General features: G+C 45.2%; 1 protein-coding gene across 2 annotated transcripts in view; it reads right to left on the reverse strand.

The window, feature by feature from the left end:
- Positions 1-765: 765 nt before the first annotated feature.
- Positions 766-21,592, reverse strand: part of LOC141220372 (uncharacterized) — a 796,264-nt gene continuing 775,437 nt past the window's right edge. Inside the window, exons 1-8 of one of the 2 annotated variants that reach the window (XM_073666302.1) lie at positions 18,378-18,500; positions 13,378-13,496; positions 6,824-6,973; positions 6,515-6,694; positions 6,309-6,432; positions 6,128-6,225; positions 5,840-5,930; positions 766-2,641 (exon numbers count right to left, since the gene is read on the reverse strand). In XM_073666302.1, coding sequence (XP_073522403.1) covers positions 1,401-2,641; positions 5,840-5,930; positions 6,128-6,225; positions 6,309-6,432; positions 6,515-6,694; positions 6,824-6,916 — 1,827 coding nt within the window. In that variant the 5' untranslated portion in view covers positions 6,917-6,973; positions 13,378-13,496; positions 18,378-18,500 and the 3' untranslated portion in view covers positions 766-1,400. Of the gene's footprint in view, positions 2,642-5,839; positions 5,931-6,127; positions 6,226-6,308; positions 6,433-6,514; positions 6,695-6,823; positions 6,974-13,377; positions 13,497-18,377; positions 18,501-21,592 lie in introns of those variants that run through there. The other variant, XM_073666303.1, reaches the window with a different exon arrangement.

The following is a 21,592-nucleotide window of genomic DNA, read 5'->3' on the forward strand; positions in this document are numbered from 1 at the left end:
TATTTCAGTTTTTCTTTAATAAATTTGCAAAAATTTCTACATTTCTGTTTTTTTTCAGTCAAGATGGGGTGCAGAGTGGACTTTAATGAGAAAAAAAATATATTTTTTTAGAATTTACCAAATGGCTGCAATGAAACAAAAAGTGAAAAACTTAAAGGGGTCTGAATACTTTCCGTACCCACTGTATGTTTTTTTGGTATGTGACGGGTTGAACAACATTGGATACTATATAGGTGGTGCCCTCCACTTTTCTAAAAATACTTAAGTCCTTTGATGAATTAAAGGGGGGGATTTGTGTTGACAAATAAAACAATTGTATAAATATCTACAGTTTCGGCATTCATTTAATGCACAATCAAGATGGACGCCCTTTTGGGTAGAAAATAATACTTTTGTTAAGTTGGTATTAGAGAAGGGAAATACTAAGGGTCGTATTTCCAAAAATGGATGGAGATATAGGTCCAATTTCTGAGGATCAATGGAGAGAGGTATTAGAACTGGTTCCCCAATTATCTTTATATGAGGCGCAGAGATTTTCCCAGATCATATTAATACACAGGAAATATAAGACGCCTAGATTCCTATGTAACATAGGATACCGGACTGCTGCTGAATGTCCAGGATGTAACATGGATGCTGCGGGCCTATTACATACGCTATGGGAATGCCGGGAGATAGGTAAATACTGGAAAGGCGTTCTGTCTATTATACAGAGGGTGTATAAAATAGATATTCAACCAGACCCAAAAAATGTCTATTAGGTATATTAGAAGATGATATGGAATTTGACCCAATTTCAATAGGGATTTCACATATTTTATTTCAAGCTAGGAAACATATTGCATCCAAATGGATTAACCCCTCACCTCCAGAAATTAGTGAACTCAAAAATAGGATAAATAATATTATCAGATTAGAAAAGGTGTTATGTAAAAAATAAAATTCAATGAATACATTTGAGAAAATATGGGGCTTATGGTTGGATACACCTGGAATGCCATCAAGGGGGTTATTGTTGGAGAGACATTGACTTATGGGGGAAGGGGGTATTGGCGAGGTCTAATGTTTCATTATGATGTGCATTGGAATTCCTTAACATGTGGTATGGGTAATATAGCACACCTATATGTGTATAGGATTATAATGTTTATTACAATATTATGGTTATATAAGAGATTTCAAGAATGTGGAATGTTAATTGTAAGATATAGTAACTGCAAGTTATCAGACGGTAATGGGCAAGCTGAAAGGATATATAGGAGAGATGCATCTATGTCATCCCTATGGTATGTTAATATATTATTGTATGTACTGGTTTCTTGATTTGTCAAAAAAAAAAAACTAATGAAAAAAATACTCAAATTTATTGGATTGAAAAAAAAAGAATATGAAAAAGGCTTCTACTCTGTGTGGGTTCTCTGGTGCTTAACCAAAGCGGATTTATGGCTAAAACATTTAACACATTCTGAACATGAAAAAGGCTTCTCCCCTGTGTGAGTTCTGTGATGGTTGATAAGATTTGATTGCTGTATAAAACCTTTCCCACATTCTGAACATGAAAAAGGCTTCTCCCCTGTGTGAGTTCTCTGGTGTTTAACAAGATGTGATTTATGGTTAAAACATTTCCCACATTCTGAGCATGAAAAAGGCTTATCCCCTGTGTGAGTTCTCTGGTGTAGGATAAGATGCGATTTCTGTTTAAAACATTTCCCACATTCTGAACATGAAAAAGGCTTCACCCCTGTGTGAATTCTCTGGTGATTAATCAAATCTGATCTCTGGTTAAAACATTTCCCACATTCTGAGCATGAAAAAGGCTTATCCCCTGTGTGAGTTCTCTGGTGTAGGATAAGATGCGATTTCTGTTTAAAACATTTCCCACATTCTGAACATGAAAAAGGCTTCTCCCCTGTGTGGATTCTCTGGTGTTTAACAAGATGTGATTTCTGGTTAAAACATTTCCCACATTCTGAACATGAGAAAGGCTTCACCCCTGTGTGAATTCTCTGGTGATTAATCAAATCTGATCTCTGGTTAAACCATTTCCCACATTCTGAACAGGAAAAAGGCTTCTCCCCTGTGTGGGTTCTCTGGTGGTTATTAAGATGTGCTTTCTCGTTGAAACATAACCCACATTCTGAACATGAAAAAGGCTTCTCTCCTGTGTGGGTTCTCTGGTGGATATGAAGACGTGCTTTCCGGTTGAAACATTTCCCACATTCTGAACATGAAAAAGGCTTCTCCCCTGTGTGAGTTCTCTGGTGTATATTAAAATCTGATTTCTGGTTAAAACATCTCCCACATATGGAACAAGAAAATCTATTGTCCGCTGTGTGTATTTTTTGATGTTTAAGAATAGACTTTGAGAGGGTAAAAATATTTCCATATTCTGAACCTGAAAATGTCTTCTTTGCTTTAGGAGCAGTTCGTTTTGTAATGCTCATTTTTTTTTTTTTTTCCTTAGCAGTCGGTAATGAATCAGAAGATAGGACCTGTTTCATAGGATCAGATGATTGATGTTTGCTGTGAAGGGATGATGGTATATCTGGAGTAATGGCATTCACTTCAATTGTATCCTGTGGGATCTTAAGATCGTCTGATTTAAAAATCTCCAGTCCCTCTGATCTTCTGGTACAGTCATCTGCCAAGAAAAAAAAACAATTATTAATTTTGAATAAAATATCCTTGAAATTTATATTTTTGAACATTTCTACTTAAAATGTCTAAACAAACACATCCCTGGGCTACATGCTAATCCAGGAAAATGAAGAGATATATGCTCAAGTTTAAAAATCAATTTTAATAGACACAAATCTAAAATATAGAGGAATATTTAAACTTGAGCATATATCTCTTCATTTTCCTGGATTAGCATGTAGCCCAGGGATGTGATTGATTTAGAAGTGGTATGCAATCTTTATTTATTTTTCTATGAGATTCTTGTGTTAATTGTACTTAAAATGTCTGTAGAAATGGGAAGTTATTGACAGAATGACAGTTCACAGTCTAATAGAAAACCTCATAGGATGAACCAGTAGATCGTTGTGTCCAACTGTTCATTCTGCTTCCCAAATATGGAATAAGAAGCCATCAAACAATGTTATGTAGGCAAAAATAATACCAATAAAAACTTCTACTCATCTCACAAAAAAACAAGTCCCCAGTCAGGGTCATTATCTGTCAATGGAAAACCAGAGGTTTCCACATTATTAGTGGCTCAAAGGCTCTTGAAAAGCAACATGGCTTCCATAACCCAATCCAGCAATATCCGCTCTCCCAAAGTCAGATCTCCCCCTCGCTTCTGAGCCTTGCAGTGCGCCCAAAACACATTCAGCATCCATGTATTTGGTATTACTATAGTGAGAAGAACCCACTTAATTTACGGTGTGTGTCTCCTGGAGCACAATCTGGGCACTATGTGTTGGGTAATGAAATTATATATTTGTAATTTTCACTCTCCATCATCCTGCGTGCTAATTTCCAGAAAGTGCCTGTGGAGTCACAATAGTCACTACTCCTATAGATTACTTCACTGAGGGTTATAATTTCCAAAATGGAGTCACTTTATGGGGATTTCTACTGTTCTGGTTCTCTGCAATTTGGTCACATTAGGGCTTCTGCAAATGGTGGGTCCCATCTCCTCTGGGATCTGCTCCTGTGACGTCTGCTTCTCTCACCAGAAGCCGCCTTATTCATCCTGCAGGCGGCGCTGGTGATGGAGGAGACGTCAGAACCAGAAGCTCTGGGCGGCGCAGGCTCTGTCCAGCCACTAAGATTAGGGTGCCTGGGACCAGTAGTACCATTCAGTCTGGTAGTATGGGTGTGTGTGCTGTCCAGCTGGAGTAATCTGCTCCCTGCTTCAGCTAACTGGAGAGCACCGCACCCTACTAAAGCTGGAAGCATATTGCCAGAAACTAAAACAAAGCAAAATAGGGCAGAAGTGTGTACCTGCCCAGATCGTCATAACTAAACCAGGGTGCAGCAAACCCACATAAAGATGGCGGCTACACAAGTACAAAATACTGATGAGACAATCACTCACAACCTACCATTTCATGGAGGGGGTGACTGCTTAGTATTTGAATTGCACACAAAAAGGCTTGTATAGGGTGCTGTTCACACTAGGGTAGTGCACAGTATCCGGCTTACAGCCTATTAGTTACACCCATACTATTAGATTAGGTGGGCTGCCCAGTACTATCCAAGTTCACCCCATGGGAACAGACACAGTTTACAATGCCCGCACTGATGGGCCTGGCTGCACCCTGGAATAAAAAAAGTGCAAAAATGCATATATAATATATGGATAGTACCGGGCAGCCTGCCTAATCTAATAGTATAGGCGTAACTAATAGGCTGTAAGCCGGATACTGTGCACCTTAGTGTGAACAGAACCCTATACAAGCCTTTTTGTGAGTAATTCAAATACTAAGCAGTCACCAATCCATGAAATGGTAGGTTGTGAGTGATTGTAGGTTGGTTGTGAGTGATTGTAGGTTAGTTGTGAGTGATTGTCTCATCAGTATTTTTCACCTGTGTAGCCGCCATCTTTATGTGGGTATACTGCACCCTGGTAGTGCATTTAGTTCTGAACATCTGGGCAGGTAAACACTGCTGCCCTTTTTTGCTGTGTTTTTTCTTGAATATTGGGGGAATTTTAATTCTTCTTAGTGTGGCTTTGCTTTTTGTGCATATTACCAGAAGCGGCCAGATCCAGCCTTGTTCTCCTCTGGTTCAGTCTTCTGCGCTCAGCCCCCGGCTTGTGTATTTGTGTCCTGTTGTGACCTCGGCACGACTACTGACTACTCTTGTGTCTTCTGATTTTGTATTTTCTCTGCCCTCCTGGTTCTGATCCGGCTACCTGACTATTCTTCTTGTCATCTCACTCCACAGAACAGCAGGTAAACCGTGGCGCAAGCTCAGGGAGTCTCTGTCTAAGTCCAAATCCACGTAGAGGGGTTAAAGGGTGATGAGCAAGGCAAACGCTGGGATCAGGAAAATGGAGTAGATAGAGCCAAGCCTGTTCATGGTGGCCATCTTTTGAGCTGCCAGGTGACAACGAACAGTGTCCCCAATACATCGTGTCTGCACACTATCCCAGCAAAATCTGCATTCAAATAGCTAAATCGCGCTCCTTCCCTTCTTAACCTGCCATGTGGCCAGACAGTAGTGTACAATTGCATACAAGGTATTGTCGGATTCAAGAGAAGATGAAATATTATTTGTAAGGTCCATTTGTTTCCTATTATCCTTTGTGAAGAATTCCAAAGTTATCACCACATAAAGTGACACATGTCAGATTTGAAAAATGGGCCCAGATAGGAACACAAAACTGGCTGCAGGAAGGGGTTAAATAAGAGTGTTTTGGGCACTAACTACTATAGTCAAAACTGTGAGTATAGAGTAAAGACTGGACCTGGTCTTGTAGGGACCATATGAGCACATTCAGCAGCACAGAAGGGAGAGAAGGTAGATTCATCCAAAAAGATATCAGGGTTCTAGGAAGCCAACATCATCATTACCCTTCGCTTTCTCTTACGGCCCATCATAATATTTTTCTTCAAGTGATTTTCTGGCTTTGTGGTTTACAGATCTGGGCAGGTAACGTCTCCTAATCACAGTGAGTAGGTGGATCCTCCAGGTTGTAAGTTCTATGGAAAAGGGTTTTCAATGCCCAAAATCATTTGAACTGTTTTGGATGGAAGAGAATGTTGTGGTCTAGAGGCAAAATGGTGATCACATGATTGTGATACGGCCGGACTACACCACCGATAAAGCAGCCACAGCCGGTGACTGAGAAGAATCTGTGACTTCTCAGCATTTAGTGGTTACCACTCACCTGGGTAGTCAGATGTAGGAATCTCCTCTTTACACCGCTCATCACCCCTCACATATGTCTCTGTAGTATTAATATGGGTCAGATCTTCACCCTGAAACAAATATTGTAAAAGTCACAAACAGATGAGAAGTCCCATCTATGATCAGCTCTAATCCTGCCAACTCCATCATTTTCATTACACAAATATAAAACACATAATACTGGTGGATAAAACAAGACTGAACACAAGACCTTCACAGCCGTCTACACATCATAGGGGAGATCTCATGACACCTTCTCTCCATCTACCTGATGATCCTGAGGAACATTGGGATCTTCTTGTTTACAGTCATGTGGAAGAAAAGGACGGGGACATCTCTCTGGTGTTGTCCTCTTACTGGATAGATCTGGAGGAAACACATACAGCGGCTGAATTCATTCTTTACATACAGATAATTATAGGCCGTGTGTATTTAGTCCTGTCTATTACCTGGTGATGTGAGGGGCTGGGGAACCTCCATCATGACGTATTGGTACAAATCTTTGTGTCCTTCTAAATACTCCCACTCCTCCATGGAGAAATAGACAGCGACATCCTGACATCTTATAGGAACCTGACACATACAATGATACAGTCATCCCCCAATCCCTTCATAGTGATACTGTATAATGTCCCAGCATTCCCAGCAGTGTCACCTCTCCAGTCAGCAGCTCAATCATCTTGTAGGTGAGTTCTAGGATCTTCTGGTCATTGATGTCCTCATGTATCAGGGGGTGAGGTGGAGGCCCTGTGATTGGGCTCAGGGGTCTTCCCCATCCCTCAGACACAGGGTCCTGACAGCGCTCACTAGAGGTCTTCTTCACTACTGTGTAATCCTGGTTATGGAGAGACACATTAATAACTCTAACTACAGACATTTCCAGAGTCCTCACCTCTCCAGTTCTGTCCATCTGTTATTCCCATAGATAAGAATGATGTAATGTGATGTCATCAGAATCTCTCACCTCTCCAGTAAGTCGGAAGAGGATCTCTAGGGTGAGGTGTAATATCCTCTCCGCCATCTTGTCTCTATCCATATCCATCTTTGATGGGTCCATAAGGAAAATTCTCTTAAATAGAAGATCTTCACTGAGAGGATCTGATATTGTAGGGACCTGAATAAGAAGATGATGAGCCAATGTAACATCATAAAGATCCTGTGTAATAATACAATTACTGGAGATAATAAGGGAAACATATGAGATTTATTATTTTACAGTATTTAGTTTTCTGCTTTACATCTAGTAATAAAACCTATATATTTTAGGCCACAGACAGCAAGCAGTTTCTTCCTCGGAGTCGGTAGCTGAACACATTTCTCAAAGACTCATCTTCCATAAAGCTAATTCTCGTCTCATTTACTGACACTGCAATAGGCATTCGCAATACTGCAGGAGATATTCATTACACGTGACATGAGAAATAACTACTTCATAAAGAGGACGAAATTTTCATCTTCTACTACGGCTCTACAAACATATTTGGCCAGAGTTCTTCACTGACTACATCTCCACCGGCCGTCTATATGAATGTTTCCCGTCTTCCCCGGACTGTAATCTTCTATCACGTTAGATCTCAGGTCTGATTCACACACAGAAGTTTGAGGCTTTGATACATGGTAAGGTTTTTAATATTAAACAGAGTAGGACTACCCCGAATGGGCTCATCTTGCCATGGTGGGATAGCTTTCATGCTATTTTTGATCAAAAACAGTGTTACTAAGAACCCTATTTTATTTAAATGCACTTTTGCTATTTATTTGTTTATTTACAGCAGGGTTTATGATCATTTTTCTTCTTATAGTTTTTTTCTGATTTATGGCCATAGTAAACATGCGTCTATGTGCTGCATGGATACCAACTTATACCAAGCTCAAATTCTGTGTTTTTTTCACGGGCACCATAGTGGCCCTGTGGGCTGCTGCTATGGATGATACACCCCTAACTATCCAACTATCATATGGTAAAAATCTCATAGGTCCTGTATTTATTAGTATCTGCACGAAGAATAGGGCTAAGTGAGTATTTATTAAAGGGAATCCACTCCACCGACTACCCCACGGCCAGCAAGCATCAGAATCTTCACTGAATAAAAAGCCATTTCACAGCAAACAGACCTCTTATATGAGGCATACAGGTAAGTATAGAGTCACATTTCTATCACCTGTATGCCAATATTAGAGGTCAGATAAGTCCCAGGGGGTGACAGATTCCCATTCATCAGCCGTGGGGTAATCATAAAACCATATATGTATTGCAATGTGGTTAATGGTTGCATAGTCAATGGGAGGCATGTGTCACAGAGATGGCCGGTCTCTGTGATGTAACCCGGAGTGTTTCTCTAGGGCAGATAAGTACTAAGAGGATCATTTGGTGCACCTGGGAGCCGGGTTACGGGTAGCTAAGAGAGAATGGGCGGGTCCAGCTACCCACATACCTCACCTCTGGGTGTGGTTAACAGCCTATAAAATGGAGGCTGTTGTTTGGCACATGGTCTGTGTGTTTGGAGGGAGAAGGCCTCCTGTGTATGTTTGTCTTCAGACCAAGCCAGGACACTGGACGCTACCCCAGCTTGTGTGCCGCACAGGCCTGGGCGAGCAGAGACCGGCTAAGGACATTTACTTTGTTTGCCTGATCTAAAGGCTATTTGCTTTTCTGCTTGGCTTCTGGGTTTATGAAGTAATAAACTCACATGAAATTTTAAAGGAACATGCCTCTTGTTTTCCTCCCATTGTGCCCCAGTGAGTAAAACCCCTACAATATGTATAAAGGAAAGGGTATGGTACTCAGAGAATGTTTCAATAATCGGCCTCAAAGCATTTCCCCAACAGGTTCATTAGGAGGCTTGATATAGGGATGATAATTCATGATGTTCAGCACAGTGTGCCTAATAGCCAGGTGCCCATGTATAAATATCCCACTTCATCCAAAACCCCTCCCAGACTAGGAGACCCATTCCCATTCCTAGAGGTGAGTTGTCACAGGATATACAGAATAGAGTCTGTCTACGATAATGTACCGCGCCTACGCTACTTCTCATGAGCTAGAGGTTCGATAATGTCCATCACCTAGTGTCCATGTCCGGAAGTGACGTGCTTTATGCTGAAACACCAGATAAACTGATTGCCGCCGCGCCACTTGTACCTGTGACTGCACATGCCCGTAGTTATCATACTCCTAAATGGTCATATTTGACTCCTATTGCATAATTAGAGATACACAAGGATCACCACACTTGTTAGTTACTAAATAGTATAAGTGGGATATAACTGATCAGAAATAATTCTGATATAGAGGCTCAGATCTCTTGATGAAGTAAAACAATATGTGAACCTCATTCACAGGGAACTGAGTAGCAATGGTTAGAGTATAAAATCCAAAAATGTAATCCAGGATGGGGCTGTATTCATACAAAACAGGCATAGGAAATTTGCTCATTCAGTCCCTTAGGGGCTAGTGAATCCAGTCTAGAAATCCACTCACTTTACTTTTAGAGGATACATCTATTTAGATCACCTCCTCTCACATTGGGTTTAACCACCTCAATGATGCAAAAGGAGATGTTTCTTGTTTCACCTCAATATGCACTGTTCATGTGTCTCACTAATGAGGTGTCCCGATGTCACGCCAGGTTTGAGTGCAACACAGAGTCACGCCAGGTGTGAGTGAAACACAGAGGGGAAAGGGAGCCCAGACACTAGGGAAAAGGGGGAAGAGGTGACCTCCTAATCTGGACTAGCACCACCCTGTCTCCCCCTAACATCCCTATACAGCTTCCGCAGCTGTCATCCATCACGTGCCTCGCCCCACTATCCCTGGCATAAGGCTATAGCTGGGGGTGGAAGGAGATGAGCACTAGTCAACCTCCGCTAGCACTCTAAAGACAAAAGGGGAAGACAACACAGGGAAATTACAACTTCGCTTTAGAAGAAACTCCAGCAGGGCACACGGCCTCAAGACTCCAAAGAGGACGTGATACTGCTTCAGCCAAGTTACAAGTAGAAATGAGTATAACTGGCAACGCCCACCTAGATACACCAGGTATACATACACCCAGACTAAAGGGAGGTAGTCGCTGGGTCCTAAACACAGCCTCCTATCTAGGCAGCTGTCTGCATTGCCAAACATGGAGATCTCCTGCAAACCCTTGCAGGGCGACTGTCTGTCACCTCTGACACACCCGTGACAGTACCCTCCCTCTACATGTGGCATCCGGACACTCAGGACCGGGTTTCTCAGGAAAAGAGGTGTGAAAATAACGAACCAATCTGGGAGCATTCACCTCTGACGCTGAAACCCATGTCCTCTCCTCCGGACCATAGCCTTTTAAGTGCACCAAGTATTGTAGAGAATGACGTTGGACACAAGAATCTACTATTCTCGAAATCTTGAACTCCAAATTACCATCAACCATTACTGGGGGCGGTGGTAGAGGTGAGGGCTCAAGAGGTTCTACGTAATTTTTTCAATTTTGTTCTCTAGCACAACCTCTGCAGTCAGGACAAAGCGGAAACTGCAGTTTGGCCACAAATGCACCCCTTGTTTATCCAACTCCAGACTACCGAGAGTTAATATAGTCTTTCTGTTTAGGAATTGAAGGACAGGTCTCAACAAAGTGTCCCTTTTTCCCACAAAAAAAATACGCCTTTTTTCTTGCGAATCTCTGGGGAGATGTATGATGTAGTGACACCCCCTAACTGCATAGGTTCCTCCACCTCCCCCAGTACTGGTTCACCCCCAGACCACTCCCTTGGCAGGTACACAACCGAGACAAAAAGGCCCCGGAGAAGGAGGTCACACCCGTCTATCCCGAACGTGTTTATCCAGACGTAAGGCCAAAGACATGGCATCCTCCAAGGACTGAAGGGTATCATATACAGCTAAGGCATCTTTTAACCTTTCCGTGTGCCCCTCACAAAATTGACTTTTAAGGGCTGAGTCATTCCATTTGGAATCCGTAGCCCATCTACGGAATTCTGAACTGTACATTTCCACTGACCGAATCCCCTACTGAAGACGACGTAGCTTAGACTCAGCCAAGGCGACTTGGTCAGGATCATCATAGATGAGGGCAAGAGCTCAAAAAAAAAACCCCCACAGGCTGGAGACAAACTGAGTCCTGTGGTAATGAAAATGTCCATGAGTGAGGATCACCCTGCAGTAGAGAGATCACAATACCAACCCCTTGCTCCTCATTACCGGAGGAGTAGGGACGAAGTTTGAAGTACAATTTGCATGCCTCCTTAAACACAAAAAACTTGTCCCTACCTCCTGAAAAACCTGTCCGGGAGGGCAACCTTGGGTTCAGGCTGGACAGGCTTACCCGCAGAGACCCCCACATTGGCGGCCTGTAACCGCTGCAGAACCTTAGAACCTCACAGCAGAGGGCATTCACCTCCAGAGACAGACAGCGGAACTGCTCTGCAACTGATCCCATACTAAAGGGAGTCAGGAAAAAAAAGGTGCATCCCCAAAAACACACAAAGAAAAAAAAACAAAGTGTCAATCTTGTGTCGTTTTTTTTATTTCCAAAACGTGCTCGGCCAGTTATAATGTCACAACAGGTGTGAGTGCAACACAGAGAGTCACACCAGGTGTGAGTGCAACACAGAGGGGAAAGTTAAAGGGAGCCCAGACACTAGGGAAAAGGGGGAAGAGGTGACCTCCTAATCTGGACTAGCGTCACCCTGTCTCACAATAATGTCCCTATACAGCCTCTGCAGCTGTCATCCATCATGTGCCTCGCCCTACTATCCCCGGCATAAGGCTACAGCTGGGGGTGGAAGGAGATGAGCACTAGTCAACCACCGCTAGCACTCTAAAGACAAAAGGGGAAGACAACACAGGGGAATTACAACTTAGCTTTAGAAGAAACTCCAACAGGGCACACGGCCTCAAGACTCCAAAGAGGACGTGATGCTGCTTCAGCCAAGTTCCAAGTAGAAATGAGTATAACCTCCAACGCCCACCTAGACACACCAGGTATATATACACCCAGACTAAAGGGAGGTAGTCGCTGGGTCCTAAAGACAGCCTTCTATCTAGGCAGCTGTCTGCATTGCACTGTATGTCACTTCAGACACACCCGTGACACCCGACCATGGCGTATTTCGCCCAAATGCCCCCCACACTCCTCCTAGACTGCCTCTTGGTCATGCATACATAATCTAGGAGGTAGATGCATGTGGCCACATATACAAGTCCTGAGGTTTTACAGTTGGAATAATCCCTCTGGAAAAGGGTTTCACATGTAGAGGAACTCGAGAAAGATTTACATGGTCTCATCCAATTACATGTACAACTTTCTCCACATCTAAAGAAACCACAGATTCTTCTATCTAGCCATGTCCCCTTGGGTGCAGGTTTTTATAGAAACTATGCACTAAACGGTCCCTAATTGACCAACCCTTTCTAAAAGTTATTGTGGGAGTGGATTCCACAGCACCCTCAGGTCCAGGTCGGCCACAAGTACATCCTAGTGTTTTCTGAGGTATTAAAGATATGGTCACTCTGATTGTCACAAGTTCCTATTACTTGTGTTATCCCATATTTTTCTTGGTGTCTTGGTTAGGTATGGAGGATTGTCTGTCTCTCCTGTTTTTCTGCAAACAATCGTGTGGAATCCAAAATGTACTGTGGATACCTTTTTCCTTGAATCTGGTGTTTATGTCTATTGCCAGTATATTAATATCTGTGACATTAGAGCAGTTTCTTCTCAACTGTAAAAATTGGCCCTTGGATATTGCTTTTTTTTTTTTAGTAGGATGGGGTGGTGGCTATCCCGCTTTAATAGTTTATGGTAGAGGAGTGTCCCTAGGGTCCCATCCAGGGCTGTGGAGTCAGAGTTGGAGTCGGTGTAAAATGGACCGACTCCGACTCCTAAAATACATAATAAATTGGGCACAGTAGTTCAATGCAGTTTGTGAGTAATATTTTTTCATAAGAATTTGGGAAAGTTATGAAATGTCCTATAAATGTCTGTCCTGTTCCTGATCTAAGGGTCTAGAGTTTTAGCTGAGAAAAAATGTGTCCTACTGTAAATTTATCACTTAAACATGAGCCATGTATGAGGGAGTCGGAGTCGTGGAGTAGGAGTCGGTGTCGGTGTCATGGAAATTGAGGAGTAGGAGTCGAAGGTTTGGCTTACCAACTCCACAGCCCAGGCTCCCATCCCGTACATCCAGGAAAGGAAACTGGTATTAATTAAACTCGGACATAAATCTAAGGCCCACTCTATGGATATTGAGTTCTCTGACAAATTCAAGAAATTGTTCACTCGTCCTTGACCAGATGATAAAAATGTTGTCAATATATCTATACCAGGGGTCCTCAAACTTTTTAAACAGGGGGCCAGTTCACTGTCCCTCAGACCATTGGAGGGTCGGAATATAGTTTTAAAAAAAACTATGAACAAATTCCTATGCACACTGCACATATCTTATTTTGAAGTAAAAAAACAAAACGGGAACAAATATAATATTTAAAATGAAGAAGAAGTAAAGTTAAATCAACAAACTTACCGGTATTTCAATGGGAACTATGGGCCTGCTTTTGGCTAATGAGATGGTCAATGTCCGGTTCCATATTTGTCACTGCTTGTCGTAACAAGTGATGCAAGTGTGTATCAGTTAGTCTGGATCTGGTTGGAGAACAGAAAGAAGGCATTGTTTAACAAATTATCTCAAGCTCAGACTGGTGTGGTGCGAGAGTCCCCAATAGGCAAGTAAATGTCCCCAATAGGCAGTTAAATATCCCCAATAGGCAGCATAGGTTCCTAATAGGCAAGTAAATGTTCCCAATAGGCAGCATAGGTTCCTAATAGGCAAGTAAACGTCTCCAATAGGCAGGTAAATGTCCCCAATAGACAGCATAGGTCCCCAATAGGCAGGTAAATGTCTCCAATAGGCAGCATAGGTCCCCAATAGGCAGGTAAAGGTCCCCAATAGGCAGCATAGGTCTCCAATAGGCAGGTAAATGTCCCCAATAGGCAGGTAAATGTCCCCAATAGGCAGCATAGGTACTCAATAGGCAGGTAAATGTCCCCAATAGGCTGCATAGGTTTCTAATAGGCAAGTGAATGTCCCCAATAGACAGCATAGGTCCCCAATAGGCAGCATATGTCTCCAATAGGCAGGTAAATGTCCCCAATAGGCAGCATAGGTCCTCAATGGGCAGGTAAATGTCCCCAATAGGCAGCATAGGTCCTCAATGGGCAGGTAAATGTTCCCAACAGGCAGGCTGTTTCCCCCTTATAATGCCATATGCAGGCTGTTCCCCCCATATAATGCCCCATGCAGGCTGTTCCCCCCTTATAATGCCCCATGCTGGATGCCACCCCCAAATAACGCCCCATGCAGGATATCACTCCCCTGTCTTTATAATGCCCCATGCAGCATGTCACCCCCCCCCATATAATGCCCCATGCAGCATGTCACCCCCCCATATAATGCCACATGCAGCATGTCACCCCCCCATATTATGCCACATGCAGCATGTCACACCCCCATATTATGCCCCATGCAGCATGTCACCCCCCCCATATTATGCCCCATGCAGGATGTTCCTTTCCCTCCATATAATGCCCCATGCAGGATGTCACCCCCCATATCATGCCCCATGCAGGATGTCACCCCCCATATAATGACCTATGCCTCCATACATAAAAAAAAAAAAAATCCAATACTCACTCTTCACTTGCTGCCGCTGCTCTACTCTGGTCCGGACTCAAGCGTCGTTGTCCCGCTCTGCGCTGCCTGTGACGGCACTCGGGAGGGTGCGGTGTAAAGACGTCACCGCGCCCTCTGACCTGAGAAGTCACAGGAAGCGCAGAGCAGGAAGACAGCGGATCTGCGGAGGCACGGGGAGAGGTAAGTATCCGCCTGCCGGGGCCCTGAGCAAGCGGGGGGAAGGGTGGGCAATGGCACCGCTCTCCTCTCCTCCACCCATAGCCCAGCGGGCCGGATAAAAGTTCTCCGCGGGCCGCATGTGGCCCGCGGGCCGTAGTTTGAGGACCCCTGATCTATACCATGCCCCAATATATGGATGCCACCATTTATTATCATCCCTGAATATTGTAGTTTCCTCCCACCAGCCCAGTAATAGATTAGCAGATGAGGGGTACAGGGGCTCCCCATCGCAGGACCCCTGAGCTCGGGTAAGTACTTCCTGTCAAAAAGAAAGATGTTATGACTAAGAGTGAATGTTAGAAGATCCTCCATGAAGTCATTATGTCTGCTACACTCTATTGATCTCAATTTCAATAAACGTCTTACTCCTCTGATATCATCCTCATGCGGTATATTACTGTACAAAGACTCGATATCTAGAAAGGCCTGCTTCCCTACATGCATGTATACATGTAGGGGAGCAGGCAGAGGGAAAACCAATTCCAGAGGGATTATTTCAACTGTAAAACCTCAGGACTTATTCCAACTGCAGGACCTCAGCCGGTACTGTGGAAACATTATACTGTGTGTGGGGGGAAGATGGTACTGTAGGAACATTACTCTGTGTGGGGGGCATCAAACCTATTGCATAAGGGGCATAATGGGGGCATCATACATCCTGCATAAGGGGCATAACGGGGGCATTACACTGTGTGGGGGCATCATACAGTTAGGTCCATATATATTTGGACAGAGACATTTCTCTAATTTTGGTTCTAGACATTACCACAATGAATTTTAAACAAAACAATTCAGATGCAGTTGAAGTTCAGACTTTCAGCTTTCATTTGAGGGTATCCAGATTAAAATTGGATGAAGGGTTTAGGAGTTTCAGCTCCTTAACATGTGCCACCCTGTTTTTAAAGGGACCAAAATTAATTGGACAATTGACTCCAAGGCTATTTCATAGACAGGTGTGGGCAATCCATTCGTTATGTCATTCTCAATTAAGCAGATAAAAGGCCTGGAGTTGATTTGAGGTGTGGTGCTTGCATTTGGAAGGTTTTGCTGTGAAGTAAACATGCGGTCAAATGAGCTCTCCATGCAGGTGAAACAAGCCATCCTTAAGCTGCAAAAACAGAAAAAACCCATTCGAGAAATTGCTACAATATTAGGAGTGGCAAAATCTACAGTTTGGTACATCCTGAGAAAGAAAGAAAGCACTGGTGAACTCATCAATGCAAAAAGACCTGGGCGCCCACGGAAGACAACAGTGGTGGATGATCGCAGAATAATCTCCATGGTGAAGAGAAACCCTTTCACAACAGCCAACCAAGTGAACAACACTCTCCAGGAGGTAGGCGTATCAATATCCAAATCTACCATAAAGAGAAGACTGCATGAAAGTAAATACAGAGGGTTCACTGCACGGTGCAAGCCACTCATAAGCATCAAGAATAAAAAGGCTACACCAGACTTTGCTAAAAGAACATCCAAAAAAGCCAGCACAGTTCTGGAAGAACATTCTTTGGACAGATGAAACCAAGATCAACCTATACCAGAATGATGGAAAGAGAAAAGTATGGCGAAGGCGTGGTACAGCTCATGATCCAAAGAATACCACATCATCTGTAAAACACGGCGGAGGCAGTGTGATGGCTTGGGCATGCATGGCTGCCAATGGCACTGGGTCACTAGTGTTTATTGATGATGTGACACAGGACAGAAGCAGCCGAATGTATTCTGATGTATTCAGAGCCATACTGTGTGCTCAGATCCAGCCAAATGCAGCCAAACTGACTGGTCGTCGTTTCATACTACAGATGGACAATGACCCAAAACTTAAAGCCAAAGCAACCCAGGAGTTTATTAAAGCAAAGAAGTGGAATATTCTTGAACGGCCAAGTCAGTCACCTGATCTCAACCCAATTTAGCATGCATTTCACTTGTTAAAAACTAAACTTCAGACAGAAAGGCCCACAAACAAACAGCAACTGAAAACCACCGCAGTGAAGGCCTGGCAGAGCATCAAAAAGGAGGAAACACCGCGTCTGGTGATGTCCATGAGTTCAAGACTTCACGCAGTCATTGCCAACAAAGGGTTTTCAACCAAGTACTAGAAATGAACATTTTATTTACAATTATTTAATCTGTCCAATTAATTTTGGTCCCTTTTAAAAACAGGGTGGCACATGTTAAGGAGTTGAAACTCCTAAACCCTTCATCCAATTTTAATGTGGATACCCTCAAATGAAAGCTGAAAGTCTGAAATTCAACTGCATCTAAATTGTTTTGTTTAAAATTCATTGTGGTAATGTCTAGAACCAAAATTAGAAAAATGTTGTCTTTGTCCAAATATATATGGACCTAACTGTACATCCTGCATAAGGGGCATAATGGGGGCATTACACTGTGTGGGGGCATCATACATCTTGCATAAGGAGGCTCCAATTAGGGCCACCTGGTATCTCTGTCTCTCCTGGTCCTTGGCCTGTCTCTTACTTTTATCTATTATTGCGTTTGGTAAGCGACATCTGATATTTACATTGACACTGCATATTTACCCGTACACTTGTATGGAGCGGTGCATTTCCATGGTGTGTCTTATATCTTTTTGTGCTTGCCCCCTTTTCCTCTTTTTTCCTGAGGAAATTTTTCTCAAAGTATTTATATCCTGTATTCATATGACTATGTGCTGCATTTTGTAATCTATTACTACTTCATGTCGCCACCTGTCGTGGCCCTTTGTATATTTGATATCTAATAAAGCTATACTGTTTTTATGCCCATATGTACTCTGTTTCTCCTATTATTATAGGGGCATAATAGAGGTATTACGCTGTGTGGGGGCATCATACATACTACATAAGGGGCATAATGGGGGCATTACACTGTGTGGGGGCATCATATAAACAGTATAAGGGGCATAATGGGGGCATTTCACTGTGTGGGGGCATCATACATACTGCATAAGGGGCATTACACTGTGGGGGCATCATACATACTGCATAAGGGGCATAATGGGTGCATTACATTGTGTGTGGGCATCATACGTACTGCATAAGGGGCATAATGGGGGCATTACACTGTGTGGGGGCATCATACATACTGCATAAGGGGCATTACACTGTGGGGGCATCATACATCCTGCATAAGAGGCATAATGGGGGCATTACACTGTGTGGGGGCATCATACATCCTGCATAAGGGGCATAATGGGGGCATTACACTGTGTGTGGGCATCATACGTACTGCATAAGGGGCATAATGGGGGCATTACACTGTGTGGGGGCATAATACATCCAGGGGCATAATGGGGGCATTACACTGTGTGGGACATAATACATCCTGCATAAGGGGCATAATGGGGGAATTACACTGTGTGGGGGCATCATACATACTGTATAAGGGGCATAATGGGGGCATTACACTGTGGGGGGCAGTAAAGGGGTCCTGTACTATGAGAACAATACGTTTCCTCCCTTCCTGTCTCCATAGTTGGGTCGTATGTATCTATTACAGGAAACAGAACAAAAACCTTATGATTCTTATAAAGGGGCAACACAAGACCCCAAAAGAGTCTCCGTGCTGAAGGGGTTAATGCCCCCTGCGCCCAGTAATGGGTCTCCACATACCTCCACCTGCAGAGCCGCCACCACATATATGGCTGCTCTGTGCGCACAGGAGCTGTGATGAGGTCACAGGAGGGGAGGAGTCAGGGGTCACATGATCAGGGGCCTCAGTGGATGCAGGACTCTGCTGTGCTGGTTGTCATGGTGCTGGATGAGCTGAAGTTTATGTGTGGGGTCAGGAGGGTTTTACAGTGTGGATGTAGCAGAGTCGCGTGTGTACGAGGTGTACGGAGCGGAGCCGCGTGTGTACGAGGTGTACGGAGCGGAGCCGCGTGTGTACGAGGTGTACGGAGCGGAGCCGCGTGTGTACGAGGCGTACGGAGCGGAGCCGCGTGTGTACGAGGCGTACGGAGCGGAGCCGCGCGTGTACGAGGCGTACGGAGCGGAGCCGCGCGTGTACGAGGCGTACGGAGCGGAGCCGCGCGTGTACGAGGCGTACGGAGCGGAGCCGCGCGTGTACGAGGCGTACGGAGCGGAGCCGCGCGTGTACGAGGCGTACGGAGCGGAGCCGCGCGTGTACGAGGCGTACGGAGCGGAGCCGCGCGTGTACGAGGCGTACGGAGAGGAGCCGCGTCTGTTCGAGGCGTACGGAGAGGAGCCGCGCGTGTGCGAGGTGTACGGAGCGGAGCCGCGCGTGTGCGTGGTGTACGGAGCGGAGCCGCGCGTGTACAAGGTGTGCGGAGCGGAGCCGCGCGTCCACGAGGTGTGCGGGGCGGAGCCACGCGTCCATGAGGTGTACGGAGCGGAGCCGCGCGTCCAAGGAGTACAGAAAGGAACAGCGTGTGTACGGAGCGGAGCCGCGCGTGTGCGAGGTGTACGAAGCTGAGCCGCGCGTGTACGGAGAGGAGCCGCGTGTGTACGAGGTGTACGGAGCGGAGCTGCGTGTGTCTACGAGGTGTACGGAGCGGAGCCGCGTATGTCTACGAGGTGTACTGAGCGGAGCCGCGTGTGTACGAGGTGTACGGAGCGGAGCCGTGTTTGTACGAGGTGTACGGAGCGGAGCCGCGCGTGTACGAGGTGTACGCAGCGGAGCCGCGCGTGTGCGAGGTGTACGGAGTGGAGCCGCGCGTGTACGAGGTGTACGCAGCGGAGCCGCGCGTGTGCGAGGTGTACGCAGCGGAGCCTCGCGTGTGCGAGGTGTACGCAGCGGAGCCGCGCGTGTACGGAGGTCATGGACGGGAGGTATGTGACCCCGAAGTACCAAGCTTCGTTGATGTAGGACCCGGAGAAGCAGGCTCCAGCACACATGTTAAAGAAGATCGTAGAGAAGGACGGCCGAGACAGGGACTGCCTACTTCCATACCGTCTCTTCTCCATCAGAGGGGTACCACAGTCCTCTACTGGATTCTCCCCTTTTGAGCTGTTGGATGGCCAACACCCCCAAGGGCTCCTGGATGTGGCAAAGGAGACTTGGGAGGCGGAGTCTACACCCTACCGGAGTGTAATCGAACACATGGCCCAAATGCAAGAGAGAATTGCCATGGTGATGCCCATCGTGAAAGAGCACCTCCTCCAAGCACAAGAGGCGCAATCTAGGGTGTACAATAGATCGGCACGAGTGAGACACTTCAACCCTAGGGATCGGGTACTGGTGCTGGTACCTACAGTGGAGAGCAACTTCCTGGTGAAGTGGCAGGGCCCCTATGAAATAGTTGAAAAGGTTAGTGAGGTCAACTATTAACTCCACCAGCCAGAGAGAAGGAAACCCTACCAGGTGTACCACGTCAACTTGATTAAGCCATAGCGAGATAGGGAGCCCGTGGAAGCTTCGTGTTTAGTGACTGAGCCTGACGCTGATGTGAAAGAGGTCAAGGTGGCAGAGTCGCTGTCACGTGCCCAAAAGCAACAGTGCAAAGAGTTTCTACAGCGAAATAAAGACCTGTTTTCAGAATTGCCAGGACTCACTCGGGTCATAGAGCATGAAGTACTCACAGAGCCTCATGTTCGTGTCAACCTAAAACCTTTTTAGGCCCGCAGAGAGGTGATCTCGAAAGAGTTGAAGCGGATCCTGAACCTTGGAGTCATTGAGGAGTCCAAGAGTGTCTGGTCCAGTCCTATAGTCTTAGTGCCGAAACCAGATGGAGAATCGCTGTTTTGCAATAACTATAGGAAGCTGAACGAGGTCTTGAAGATGAGCTTATCGAAAGGCTAGGACCCACTCGGTACATCACCACCCTAGACCTCACCAAAGAATATTGGCAAATTCCCCTGTCCAAAGAGGCCAAGGAGAAGACGGCCTTCTCAATGCCAGACGGTTATCAATAAGTCAGGATGGCGTTTGGGTTGCAGGGAGCTCCGGCCACCTTCCAGAGATCCATGGACCGGATCTTAGCACCCCACAAAAAGTATGCAGCGGCCTACCTAGATGACATTGTCATATTCAGCCAGGACTGGGAAAGTATTCTTAGAAAACTTCAAGCCATACTTGATGCTTTAAGGAAGGCGGGCTTTACCATCAACCCGAAGAAATGTGCCATGGAGATTGAGGAAGCCAAGTATCTGGGCTACGTGGTTGGTAGAGGGGAAATAAAACCACAAATAAATAAGGTCGAGGCGATCCTGAACTTGCCACAGCCCCTCTTGAAGAAGCAGGTCAGGGCATTTCTAGGCATCGTGGTCTACTATCGAAGATTTGTCCCTAACTTTGCCCTGATAGCAGACGGATCTGCTGAAAGGGACGAAGTCAGCTATGGCCAAGTGGTCCACGGAAGCTGAAGTGGCCTTCCAGGAATTGAATCTGGCCCTCTGTAAACAGCCAGTCTTGGTGGCTCCCAACTTCTCAAAAGAGTTTGTGGTCCAGATGGATGCATCGGATGTCAGGCTGGGAGCATTCTTGTCCCAGGAGATTAACGGAGAGGAACACCCTCTAATGTACCTCAGTTGGAAACTGAGAATGTTTAGCCATCAAGTGGACGTTGGACACTTTGAGATATTACCTGTTAGGTAGAAGTTTCAGGTTAGCGTCAGACCATGACCCATTGAGGTGAATGCGAGAAAAGAAGGGGAACAATGCCCGAGTAACTAGATGGTTCCTAGCCCTACAAGATATTAGTTTCCAGGTAGAGCATAGGCCTGGGAAACAACATGGGAATGCTGATGCCCTGTCAAGGGTCTATTGTATGGTGGCAGAAGGAGCCAAGCCCCGGCTTTGGGCAGAGGGGGGGTGTGCAAGGTTGCTACCGCACAAGTCGTCGACGGGAGGTATGTGTCCCCGAATT

This window comes from Phyllobates terribilis, unplaced genomic scaffold, assembly GCF_046119375.1.
Source record: "Phyllobates terribilis strain yellow unplaced genomic scaffold, ASM4611937v1 Scaffold_285__1_contigs__length_2463970, whole genome shotgun sequence".
In the NCBI taxonomy this organism is placed as follows: Eukaryota; Metazoa; Chordata; class Amphibia; order Anura; family Dendrobatidae; genus Phyllobates; species Phyllobates terribilis.